At 42.9% G+C, this 12,610-nt stretch overlaps 1 protein-coding gene across 3 annotated transcripts in view; it reads right to left on the bottom strand.

The window, feature by feature from the left end:
* ano2b (anoctamin 2b) overlaps positions 1-12,610 on the bottom strand; it is a 70,558-nt gene that overhangs the window by 39,771 nt on the left and 18,177 nt on the right. For 2 of the 3 annotated variants that reach the window (XM_056368017.1, XM_056368018.1), the window contains 8 exons: positions 9,671-9,726; positions 9,194-9,241; positions 8,409-8,473; positions 8,012-8,146; positions 6,946-7,106; positions 4,481-4,563; positions 3,943-4,029; positions 2,753-2,836 (listed from right to left, as the gene is read on the bottom strand). In XM_056368017.1, the coding sequence (XP_056223992.1) occupies positions 2,753-2,836; positions 3,943-4,029; positions 4,481-4,563; positions 6,946-7,106; positions 8,012-8,146; positions 8,409-8,473; positions 9,194-9,241; positions 9,671-9,726 (719 nt within the window). The remainder of the gene's footprint in view (positions 1-2,752; positions 2,837-3,942; positions 4,030-4,480; positions 4,564-6,945; positions 7,107-8,011; positions 8,147-8,408; positions 8,474-9,193; positions 9,242-9,670; positions 9,727-12,610) is intronic. The other variant, XM_056368019.1, reaches the window with a different exon arrangement.

Here is a 12,610-nt window from a genome sequence, read left to right as displayed (position 1 = left end):
AGATTTCTTTTTCACAGCAGATGAACTGACATTCATTGCAGACAAAGGCACATGTTTATCTAATGACATTAATTAAAGACGGCTCTGTTCCACTGAGGCGTTCGGGCAGTGAGTCAGAGAAGCATAACGACTTATTAACATGTTATTAATTAACACACCAGTGTTTGCTGAATCGAAATGCCCACAGGGAGAAAGGTAACACTGTACTTCAGTTCAGTTGTCTTAACGCAGGTTAAATGAAGCCTTTTGAGAGTTTTTACTGGCATCAGCTTCAGTTTGTAATACGCTTTAAAATGATTGGCTCCCTTCCAGTTCTGTGGCTGGTAACGTCCAATCTTATTTATGCCTGCAGCGTGGACTTTATAATACAACACTATCACTGTTTACTCTGCTGAGTAACTCTGCAGCTTCCTCCACCGCCTCTTCCCTCCTCTTTCATTTCAAATTGTGGATGAAACCGAGATTTAGTGTTTGTGTATCTGTTTATTAGGAGGATTAGCTCTCTCACACAAATCCTCGTCACTGCTCAGATTGTGTGAGAGCTCCCTCAAACAGTGCAGCCGTTTCCTGCCAAATCTGACTGTGAAAGCGTTGGCTGGGGCGAAGAGAGACGAAAGTGTGTCTTTCCTCAGCAGAGAGGCTCCCTCTGAAACGGTCTGGAGGTTTGTCCCCTGAGGGGTCGGGCTGAAGGGCCCTCTCTTGGCATTTGTTGATAACAAGAAAAAGTATTGAATATAAATTCATTCATTCTTTCTGTGTGTAAGCTTTTGTTTTCCTGTATGTGTGTCCCACACACATTCACACACAGTATCCAGAAAGGGGAAGCGCAGAGGCTGATAATCCCTCATTAGCATCAGCTGTGTGTCTTCAAGTCTGTCATCAAGCCCTTCTTAAACATGTCGTTAACCACCGGCAGGAATTAAAGGACCAGTGTGATTTAGCGAGATCTACTGGCAGAAATGGAGTATAATATTCAGAACTATGAAAATAGTTTTCATAAGGTCCTCTTCCACAGAGCCCGCCATGTTGCACCGCCATGTTTCTACAGTAGCCAATAATGGACAAACCAAACACTGGCTCTAGATAGGGTCTTGTGTTTTTACATTACCTGAGGGCCACTGTTGCTTCTACTCACTTGGAAAGGGAGGGGTGAGGGGAGAGGCAACCCTCACCCGTTAGGTGGCATTCTCCTCCCTTTCCGCTTCCCCTGTGTGTTACTGTTTTCAAAATCCCTAGCTAATATCTGGATCTGGCAATCACACAGTCAACATAGGTCCCTGCTATTTTTCGTAGCGTTTTCTGTGCAGGGAATCAAGTTTCCGCCCGACACTATTTTTCTGGGGCTCCATCGCAGCATCTTGGGCTCAACACCACCCAAGACGATTGTGATTGGTTTAAAGAAATGCAAAGAAGCCAAAGTATTTTTTCCCCTATAAAAGAATGATCATGGAGCCAGACCATTCTCCAGCAACGACACAGCAGTGTGGAGAGAGGTCTGGCTATGTGATCTGCACACCGGTCCTTTAACAAAACTTAGTAACTAAATTGTGACGTTATTTCACGCTGGTAAAAGTTCTGTCTTTTCACTTATTTGTGACATTTTCCTTCAGTTGGGAACGAAACACTCACACTGCCTGTTTCTGTTGATATCTGTCTCAAATAACAGTTTTTTCCTCCCTTGTGCTGAAGGTGGCTGCATTCTGTTCCCTCAGGTATACAGTATGTATATCATTTCTCCCAGACTAAATTCCTGAAGTTCCATCAGTATATGAACTTTTTTAGGACATAAAATATGGGCAGCGATATAGGCGGGGTGATCTTTCAGTCAACTATCCAACAGACCCTCAAGAAATTCATTCATGTTTCTAATCCCAGGAGAGTTATGAAGATTACTGAAACTCAGTTTGTTGCTGTGACCATCAGATATCTGGATTAACATAAGAAATGCACAGAAAGTTGCACAAACAAATACCTGAGGAGCTGAGACTGTAGCAGCCAGAGGATGGGACAGGAAGAGAAGAACAGATAGACAGCAGCCTGCAGGAGAGGAAAACAGAGGAGGAGAGGAGAGGAGAGGAGAGGGGAGAAGAGGAGAGGAGAGGAGAGGAAAGGAGAGGAGAGGAGAGGAGAGGAGAGGAGAGGAGAGGGGAGGAGAGGAGAGGAGAGGAGAGGGGAGGAGAGGAGAGGAGAGGAGAGGAGAGAGAGGAGAGGAGAGGAGAGGAGAGGAGAGGAGAGGAGAGGGGAAGAGAGGAGAGGAGAGAGAGGAGAGGAGAGGAGAGGAGAGGAGAGGGGAGGAGAGGAGAGGAGAGGAAAGGAGAGGAGAGGAGAGGAGAGGAGAGGGGAGGAGAGGAGAGGAGAGGAGAGGGGAGGAGAGGGGAAGAGAGGAGAGGAGAGGAGAGGAGAGGAGAGGGGAAGAGAGGAGAGGAGAGGAGAGGAGGGAGGAGAGAGAGGAGAGGAAGAGGAGAGGAGAGGAGAGGAGGAGGGAGAGAGGAGAGGAGAGGAGAGGAGAGGAGAGGGGAAGAGAGGAGAGGAGAGGAGAGGAGAGGAGAGGAGAGGGGAGGAGAGGGGAAGAGAGGAGAGGAGAGGAGAGGAGAGGAGAGGAGAGGAGAGGAGAGGGGAAGAGAGGAGAGGAGAGGAGAGGAGAGGAGAGGAGAGGAGAGGAGAGGGGAGGAGAGGGAGAGGAGAGGAGAGGAGAGGAGAGGAGAGGAGAGGAGAGGAGAGGAGAGGGGAGGAGAGGGGAGGAGAGGGTTACCGGTATTCCTGCAGCCATGGCAGACAGTAGTTTTTGTCTCCATCTGTCCTTCCCTGTCACTGTCCCGTCCTCCTGCTTCTCTGGCTGCAAGACAGAGGGACAGGTTACACACACACGCACACATACACACACACACACACACACCACACACACACATACACAGAAACCACATTCATGCATATACACGTACAAAAACATATTCACAATTAAAATGACGTCTCTTTCTGTTCACTGTACAGACTCAGTGCAGACGTCCCCTCTCATTATCTGGTTTATTGAGAATATAGTTGTAGTTTTGGATCACCGACGTCAGCAATATAACTATTAATATTTATAAACTGTCAACTAACTTATGTACTTATCACTATATTTATCACTATATTGCAGAAGCCTATTGAGGCTGATAGAGGTAAATGTAAAAAGCCGGAGTGAACGTGTGTGAATTCCAACCTGAGTGTTTTTGTGTGTTCCACCACCACAGTCCACTCCTCAGTGTATGACTTGCCATGTAATGTAAATGAATATTCCAAGCTTTTTACCCAACATGATTGTAACAGATAACATGGAGGGCGAAGAACCACCCAGCACAAAGCAAATCAGATGAGAGAGATTGGTGCCTTTTTCTTTTTCTTAAAACACAACCAGCAGACGCTACAACAGAAACAAACACCTGTAGGATCATCCGGGTTTCCTACTTTGATCCCCCAATCAGGTTTGGCGACGGTGCGGCACTGATCCCGCATCGTGTGAATCAGTTCCTCCCTCACTGTGGCAGGAAGCCATCTGTTGCTGCAGCAAAGTGTATGTGGGCCAACAGGGCTCAATGTGATTGACCCAGTTTACAGAGGGAATCTAGATCATTCCCAGTCATTAGATCATAACTAAATAATGTCTGCCACACGCATTAAAAATCAAACTATCAGGAATCATCTGATCCCAACGGTGAGACTGAAGCAGAGGAAAGAGTTTCACAATCAGCTGATTACACTGTTGTTGTTTGTTCAATGTATAGTGTGTATTTTAAACCGTGATGTTACGTAATAATTTGCTGTACATGTTATGACATAGCTGAATGAGCATTACTTTCCTTTAGTGTTGGTGACAATCAGGTCCAGTTATTTCAATTTGCAAACACTCATGAGTTAGGTTAACAGGCATCATGGGAAATGTAGTCTTGAGCTCTTCCCTACCTCATTCTTTTTCTTCTTTTTCTTATTTTTCTGCTTCCTCTGTCTCTTCTGAAGGAGGATGGTCTCGTATCTTGGCCTGGGATGTTCCTGAGGGGAAACCAGAGGAATTTGTGAACAGTGTGCACCATGTACATGTGAATGTGAATGTCATCTGTGTATCTATGTGTTTTCTGCGGGTTTGCATGCAGGAATGTGCCGTGTGCATGCACATGGAGCATATGTTCAGTACCAGTGTTCAGTGCCAGTGCAGGAGGCATCGTGTCCTTTATGTTGCAGCATGACTGACTTTCACTCCAAAGCCAGGATGACCATCTTTCCCTACCCTGAAGTGTTTTATTATACGTTACAATTACCTTCAACATACTGTAGGTGCCCTGAACTGATATAGTAGGAATGAATAATCTTTTGGCAAAACGTTGGCACTGAGCACTCAGAGAGCATCAGTATGTACGTATGCAGTGAGTTCCTTTGAGTGTGTGTGTGTGTGTGTGTGTGTGTGTGTGTGTGTGTGTGTGTGTGTGTGTGTGTCTGTGTGTACCTCGTCTTCCTCAATGCCTGTCAGATCCCAGCTGAAGCTCAAACTGATCTGTCGACGCTTCCAGTGCTCCAGGAACAGCACCGCTACATACACACACACAAATAAAATAACTGTCTCTATAATTAGTATCATCTTCAGACACACTGGCCACCAGATGTATTTTTAAAGACCCTCTTCGTGTCCTAAAAGAATGTCAAACAATGCTGGGAATGATAATTTGTGTCTTTCTATAACTACAACTAGCTTGGTAATTGTTCTTATATGTCCCGTATAGTCTAAAGGTAGATGTCCATGTGTTGTTTAATTATAAAGCAGATCTAGGTTCTATATTTATACTGTGAAAGTATCAAAGGGCTCAGTCCACAGAGAAATGCACACAGCCTGTAGAAGAAGAAGAAAAGAGTATCATGACAAGAGTTAACATTGGCATTGATTTCCACCTCTGGAGACAGCTGTTGGTGAGTAAAGGAATGAAGTTTGATGCTGAACTCAACACAACACAACGTTTCTTCTAGACTGGTAGGTAAACAGCTGTTAATGCTGATGTTGCCTATGTAGCAATAGCAAAAGGTACAAATAGCTCCTTTAAGGTGAGCACAGAGAAAGTTTCCCCTTTCAGCAGAGTAACTTCTACTGTCAAACTCTGCACAGTGAAGCTCAAACATCCAAAAGAACTAACAATAAGAAACACATTTTTAAGTGGAGGGGGGCTTTAATGTTGTTGGTTTCCCAGTAATCAGCTGATCACTGATCTGACCCCTGATTAAGATTAAAAAATATATTTTATTTATATAGATAGTTAAGTGTTGATCTATATCCTGTATCTCTACTGCCCAATTTTACAAATATTACAGTCTTTTAAGTGATAAAAATACACTTTTTAAAAAAGGAGCTGTTGTTTCCTGCTGCATGAAGATGCTGCTCTGGACGATTTACAGGTAACTAAATCCTCCTGTAGTGAGTAATATTCTCAGAAGATAAAGTGAAGAGAACAATGGGACACAATATAATTACCCTGCTGTCAAAAAAATGATACAAATACTTTCACTACTGAGCGTCTGTGCTGCTAATTGTTGTTATTCCCTTTTAATGTACTTTCTGCATTTGTTAACCTTTAATGCATGCTGTTTTAGCCTGTTGCTCTCAGCACGACTTGCACTTGAGGTGAAGGAGGTCATGAGATATTAATGAGCAACTTCGCATTCAGCCCACCTGTTCACATACAGTCACACACACACACACACACACACACACACACACAAATAAAATAACTGTCTCTATAATTAGTATCATCTTCAGACACACTGGCCACCAGATGTATTTTTAAAGACCCTCTTCGTGTCCTAAAAGAATGTCAAACAATGCTGGGAATGATAATTTGTGTCTTTCTATAACTACAACTAGCTTGGTAATTGTTCTTATATGTCCCGTATAGTCTAAAGGTAGATGTCCATGTGTTGTTTAATTATAAAGCAGATCTAGGTTCTATATTTATACTGTGAAAGTATCAAAGGGCTCAGTCCACAGAGAAATGCACACAGCCTGTAGAAGAAGAAGAAAAGAGTATCATGACAAGAGTTAACATTGGCATTGATTTCCACCTCTGGAGACAGCTGTTGGTGAGTAAAGGAATGAAGTTTGATGCTGAACTCAACACAACACAACGTTTCTTCTAGACTGGTAGGTAAACAGCTGTTAATGCTGATGTTGCCTATGTAGCAATAGCAAAAGGTACAAATAGCTCCTTTAAGGTGAGCACAGAGAAAGTTTCCCCTTTCAGCAGAGTAACTTCTACTGTCAAACTCTGCACAGTGAAGCTCAAACATCCAAAAGAACTAACAATAAGAAACACATTTTTAAGTGGAGGGGGGCTTTAATGTTGTTGGTTTCCCAGTAATCAGCTGATCACTGATCTGACCCCTGATTAAGATTAAAAAATATATTTTATTTATATAGATAGTTAAGTGTTGATCTATATCCTGTATCTCTACTGCCCAATTTTACAAATATTACAGTCTTTTAAGTGATAAAAATACACTTTTTAAAAAAGGAGCTGTTGTTTCCTGCTGCATGAAGATGCTGCTCTGGACGATTTACAGGTAACTAAATCCTCCTGTAGTGAGTAATATTCTCAGAAGATAAAGTGAAGAGAACAATGGGACACAATATAATTACCCTGCTGTCAAAAAAATGATACAAATACTTTCACTACTGAGCGTCTGTGCTGCTAATTGTTGTTATTCCCTTTTAATGTACTTTCTGCATTTGTTAACCTTTAATGCATGCTGTTTTAGCCTGTTGCTCTCAGCACGACTTGCACTTGAGGTGAAGGAGGTCATGAGATATTAATGAGCAACTTCGCATTCAGCCCACCTGTTCACATACAGTCACACACACACACACACACACACACACACACACACACAGGGACACACACATGCTCTCAAGCAAATACATAACCTCACCCCACAGAGACATGAAAATGGCGAAGAAGACGGTGGCGGGGTTGTCGAAGAGGTGTGAAGCTCTGGCAGTGCCGCAGGCGGTGCTGAGCTGCCAGAAGTCACAGGCTCCGTCACACAGAGGACACATGGTGAAATTCAGACGCTCGTCACACATCTCCAGGCTGAGGGGGGAGAAAATCAAGACTTAAGTCACACAGCACCTACATGGAACAATATTAACACAGAGGCATATTAGAAATGAAGTATAAGCCACTTCCACCTAAAAGAAAATAAGATTAACCATTTGCGTTGCTGTTTGTGGATTCAAAAGATCTTATTAGAAATCAATGGAGGTTTTAACACATGCCCGCAATACAAGCCTCATAGTATTCATGGTCAGTGTAGGCTGAATTATCAACCTTTTGCTTCATGACACACTCACACACTGCCAGCTGTACCTTCTGTGTTCCTCCCACACAACCCTGACTAAAGCCAGATACAGCAGGTATCTGGGCAATCCCTGTCTAGTGTGTGTATGAGCATGTGTGCATACGTTTAAATGGGAAACTCTGATCTGCTGCATCTTTCCAGTGTTAGTATTTTACCAGACATTAAGCTGCCTTTAGCACTTTGTGACTTCAGAATTTCAGGTTGAATATAGTATAAAGGTAGATGTCCATGTGTTGTTTGATTATAAAGCAGGTCTAGGTTCTATATTAATACTGTGAAAGTATCAAAGCGCTCAGTCCACAGAGAAATGCACACAGCCTGTATTCAGAAACTGAGCCTTAAAACCAGCCGTCAGGACTTCTGTAACTTTGTGATGTCACAACAAAGCAGTCAGCACTCTCAGCCATGCCCCAAGCCCCGCCCACCTGGACCCACCATCCAGCCTTGCAGGATTTTGTTTCTCTGAGTGTTTACCTGAAATCTGCTTTATTTTTATTGGACCACTGAGAAAACAATCAGCCAATCAGAAGACAGGCTCAGAGCCTCCTCTTTTCTCGGTTCTCAAAACCACAAATATATCCACAACTGAAGCTGCAACACAGTTTGAAGTAAAACGTGAGAGTACACATGCACATACCTGGGTATGTTAGTGTCCACTGTCGCCACCCCATAGCCAAACACAATGATCCCCACGATGGAGGCTGGTATGAGCAGCTGAGTGTAAACACCGAGCCATGCGAAGTAAAGACCGATCTTCTCCCCAAAGTACTTCCTGTGGCATCAGAGGTAAAGGATTAAAGGGTGAAAGTGACAGTGCAGTTCATGGTTATGGCAGAGCAGACAGTGAACAATTACAATGTAAAAGCCGGATGTAAGCGGGTCTCAGCAGGTTTTTTGACCGGTGGAAAAGCTACAGTGACCGTAATGCAACGCAGATCTTGCCTTGCTGTACTTTCTCTGTTGCTAATCAGACATAGTTTCAGTTTCAGATAAAACAAAAATGTTCCCATCTTTCTGTGCTGCAGTCTTGTTACCTGACGAGATCAATGGGCTGGTACTTGTAAAAGGCTGAGTATCTGGCCCACTCTTCATGCAGAACCTGACCACAGACAGAAAAGAGAGACAGTCAGTGTGGGTGTATGATGTTGTGTTGTAAGTTTAAATCAGCAAACAATCCTCAGAGGTAGAAATATTCCAGAGAGGAAGACAATAATATTATGAAGCCTGGCCTTCTGGATGCTGAAAGAATGAATGTGGCCACAATAAAAAAAAACATGAATGTAATTATAATGACTGGATGGATAAAGAAGTTTTCCATTTATACTTTAACCAGATTTCTTTGCTTATCTTTGTTTATCTTTTTTTTTAATGTGCTAACCGAAACGCCAAACAACAGTTTTTGTTTTGCTCCATCCTTTGAAATTTGAGTCAGTGAAAGATTTTTTTCCCGCCCTCACAGCAGCTCTGCCTCAGAGAAATGTTTATTGAACTTAAACTTCAATCTGTGCCTGGGTTCTGCAGATGGGAAGGAGCGACAGACTGAGAGAAGAAGAGAGAGAGTAAATAGAGGAGATAAAGATGAAAGAGAAGAAGGAATTGTTAAGAAAAGTGGAGTGGACATTTTTGTCGCAAACTAAATGGCTCCAGCACTGTTTCACAATAGCAGGTCACTTTCTGAAGAACTGGAACAGGCAAATGTACAAATGTGGTGTTCAACAGAAACAAACTTGTTGTAGTTTTTCATTAGAAAGACAAATGGAGAGGAGGAGGAGGCGAGAGCGGAGGAAAAGAGAAAGAAATGTGAGAGGAGGCGATGTACCTGTCTGTCATTCCTCTCCTCGAGGTGTCCGATGACCCTGTAGTCACCCTGAGGAGCAGGAGGAGAGGGTGAAAATCACAAGTGCACACAGAGAACACACTGCACTCATTCATACATACAGAAATACACACATTAACACACTCACACACACAAATACACTCAATACAATCAAACACAGACTGCCATAATACACTTTTTTAGCACCTTCATATAAACTCATAACGTCAAAATAGTCCTTGGCTTTTTTAGGAGGAACTGGTTTCAGTTTCGGAGGAAAAATCAACCTGCATAGACTTAAAAACTTGCTTATGATAAGGAACTGAAAAAGTTATTTCAGCATTAAAATGCAAAAATGCAAATGCAACGGAGAGCTGGAACTATTCCCAGAAAGTTTCTGTCCTCTGCAAATTGAATGTTGTTGTGAAAGAAAGTGAAACCAGTGGGCATCTCATGGGGATGTAAAAACCTCACACTTACATCGTGGAGAGGGAAGGCAGCATCGTAAATGCCTTTAGCTATCAATGTGCTGATGCCTGGAAAAGAGTGAGAGAGAGAGAGAGAGAGAGAGAGAGAGTGAGAGAGAGAGAGAGAGAGAGAGATGAGGCGTGAAATAAAGTGGCAGCCATTGTAAAAGAGCTGCTGTTATTTATCTTACATCTACTGCTGCACACTGAACTTCTGATGCACTATTTTATTCAGTCCTGCAGAAGAAATTCCTCCCCTTTTTTTTTAAAGACACTTCATCTGAATGAATATGAACTTGCATCTTAAGAGCCCTTATGTTACCAAACTTCCCTGAAAATAAAACAACTCCCTATTGTTTCATTCAGGTCATGGAGATTAAAGCTCCATATTTTCCTCTTCTGCTGTGTTTTATTTGAAGTGTTGATCCATAGGAAGATATGTTTGTGGTTTTAAGAACCAAAAACCATCTGAATGTAGTTTTACATCTCCTCTCTCAGGCTTCTCTCTGGAGCTCTAGTAACAATAGAGGAGACTTAGACTCTCTTCTGATTGGCTGGCTGTTTTGAGTGTTTTCTCTGTGGACTGAGCGCTTTGATACTTTCCCAGTATTAATATAGAACCTAGACCTGATTTATAATCAAAAAAGACAATATGGGGCCTTTAAAATTCAGCCGCCATGTGTTATAAATTGGTATTTGCACACCAGCTATATATGTGAAGGGCAGACATGAGGCCACAGCCTGCAGCCTGCACCGTTTTAATTCTGTTTTTCAGTGTCAGTCAGACTGGGACTACTTCATGGGGCCACTTTTAGTCTTTGGGAAATTTCATTTGGGAAGTGATGGCCTGACCTGTGAAGGTCGGGCCGACACAGACACATCAGAGGACCTAGCATACACAACCGGTTCTTTCATCAAAGTAATTAATCAATTAATTATTAGTGCCTCAAAGGGGACTGAAAACTATGCAGTGATTAGCAGCGCTAATAATGAATGTCAAGACCAACACACACACACACACACACACACACAATTGTATGAATGCTCACTCAACCAGCTAGAAACAACCACAACTCTCAGAGAACCCTGCTTCAATCAGAGCCTGACCTGAGCCTGAAGTATGACCCACTTGTGCAGAGGATTGAGGATGGAGTGTGTGTGTGTGTGTGTGTGTGTGTGTGTGTGTGTGTGTGTGTGTGTGTGTGTGTGTGTGTGTGGTGTGTGTGTGTGTGTGTGTGTGTATGTGGTGTGTGTGTATGTGGTGTGTGTGGGGGGGAAAATTTGAAGATTAACAGATAACGGGAAAGGAGAAAATAAAGGCTGAAGAGATGTAACTCTATTTTCTGTCCCCTTCCTCCCCTGCAGCTCCATCAGTACCCGCTGGCTGAGGCCTTCTGCTGTGGTGGGCGAGCCAAACAGACATATGGTGAACTCTGGAAATGAATAGGGTGGCAGCTCATTTCTATATGGAGCTGATGGGTCTCATTAATGCAGAGGTAGCTGTTGTATATCATAAAATTGTACGGATACAGTACATACACACTAAGACAAGGCCTTAGTTAATCTTAATGCAGAGTCAGAGTTGCAGTGACAGAAAAACAGTGATTCACAGTTCATTCATATGTATTTGTTGTTGCCACTTCAATAGAATTTGTATAATTTTGCTTTCTTTTAATGGACGCCTGCCAGTGTTAATAGTTCCTCAACAAGTTAGAGCTAAAAAGATGTGGGCCTCATCCAGTTATCCAGTGATTGCACTCTTTGTTTGGGTCACCAGCTTAACTCCACTCCACTTCACCTCCGCACTGAACTCCCAGCAGGCATATCAATATCACCTCCCAGTTCACCTGTAGTCTACCTCCAAAAAAAGTCCAATTGTGTTTCAGCCAAACGTTGCAACTGTAGCTCTCCCCTGCACCTGCTTTTACTTACTAATCTCATCCTTTCAGGGCAATGAGTAAGATTGTTCCAGTGGTGCAGTATCTATTCATTTAGTGACGAAGAGATCAAGTAAAGAAGTGTAGAGTAAGCGAACAGTAAGGGCTAGACTAAACAAAATACGCACTACAAAGGCTCATCAAGCCTGCAAGTAAGGGGTAGTTCGGGGTATTTGACATGGGGTTGTGTGAGGTAATTTTACCTGCACTAGATTTGAGTCAGTGTGCTCCCAGTTTGGAGAAGCTGAGTGATGTACTGCTGTGGACAGAGTCATCCACAAAAACATGTTCTAGCCACTTTGAAAAAAAATGCTCACTGAAAAAAGTAGGTATCATTTGAATATATATTGAATATTTTCGTCAAATAGCCCTTTCCTCTGCACTACATTTTGAGAACAGTTGAACTATCATATCCCTATTCATGAGCGCACCTACGCCACACACTGCATTATGACGCAGATCAGTTGTTTGACATATAGTTCCAGCAGTTTGTGGACGAGGCGACAAATAAAGGATAAATAAAACTGAGTGATCATGACAGCTAGGATGAAATGCCGTTGAATCAGAGTATACAGAAGAAGAACTTTTGCAGATGGAGAATGAACACGCTGAAACAGAGAGAAGGGAAACTTCTGTGGAAGCTGGAGGGCAAGAAAGAGCCATAATCTACCTGGTGGTGCAGGTGTGTGAGCTATAAGCCCAACAGACCAGGACAGCTACTGCTGCCATGAGTGGGACTTAGTTAAAACACAGCTTCAGGGTCTTTCACATCCAGCCTGAATCACCAACCATCAGAGTTCCCTGCCTGACTGAACGCTGAATGAATACTAAATACAAACACACACCATCTTTGAATCTTTGTGAAGTGAAGTTTAGCTCTGTCTGACTCAAACAGCTGATCCGTGTAATACGCCGCGAAACGTTGTGTGCAGGAATACAGCAGTTCAGCTGTTAACAAAATATAGTGCCACAGGGAAAAGGGCTGTTTGACGGCAAAATAAAGCAGTGAAAATATT

Source organism: Seriola aureovittata, chromosome 22 (assembly GCF_021018895.1).
Source record: "Seriola aureovittata isolate HTS-2021-v1 ecotype China chromosome 22, ASM2101889v1, whole genome shotgun sequence".
In the NCBI taxonomy this organism is placed as follows: Eukaryota; Metazoa; Chordata; class Actinopteri; order Carangiformes; family Carangidae; genus Seriola; species Seriola aureovittata.
Note: the sequence above shows the minus strand (reverse complement) of the source record. Positions and strands in the feature narration are given on the sequence as shown.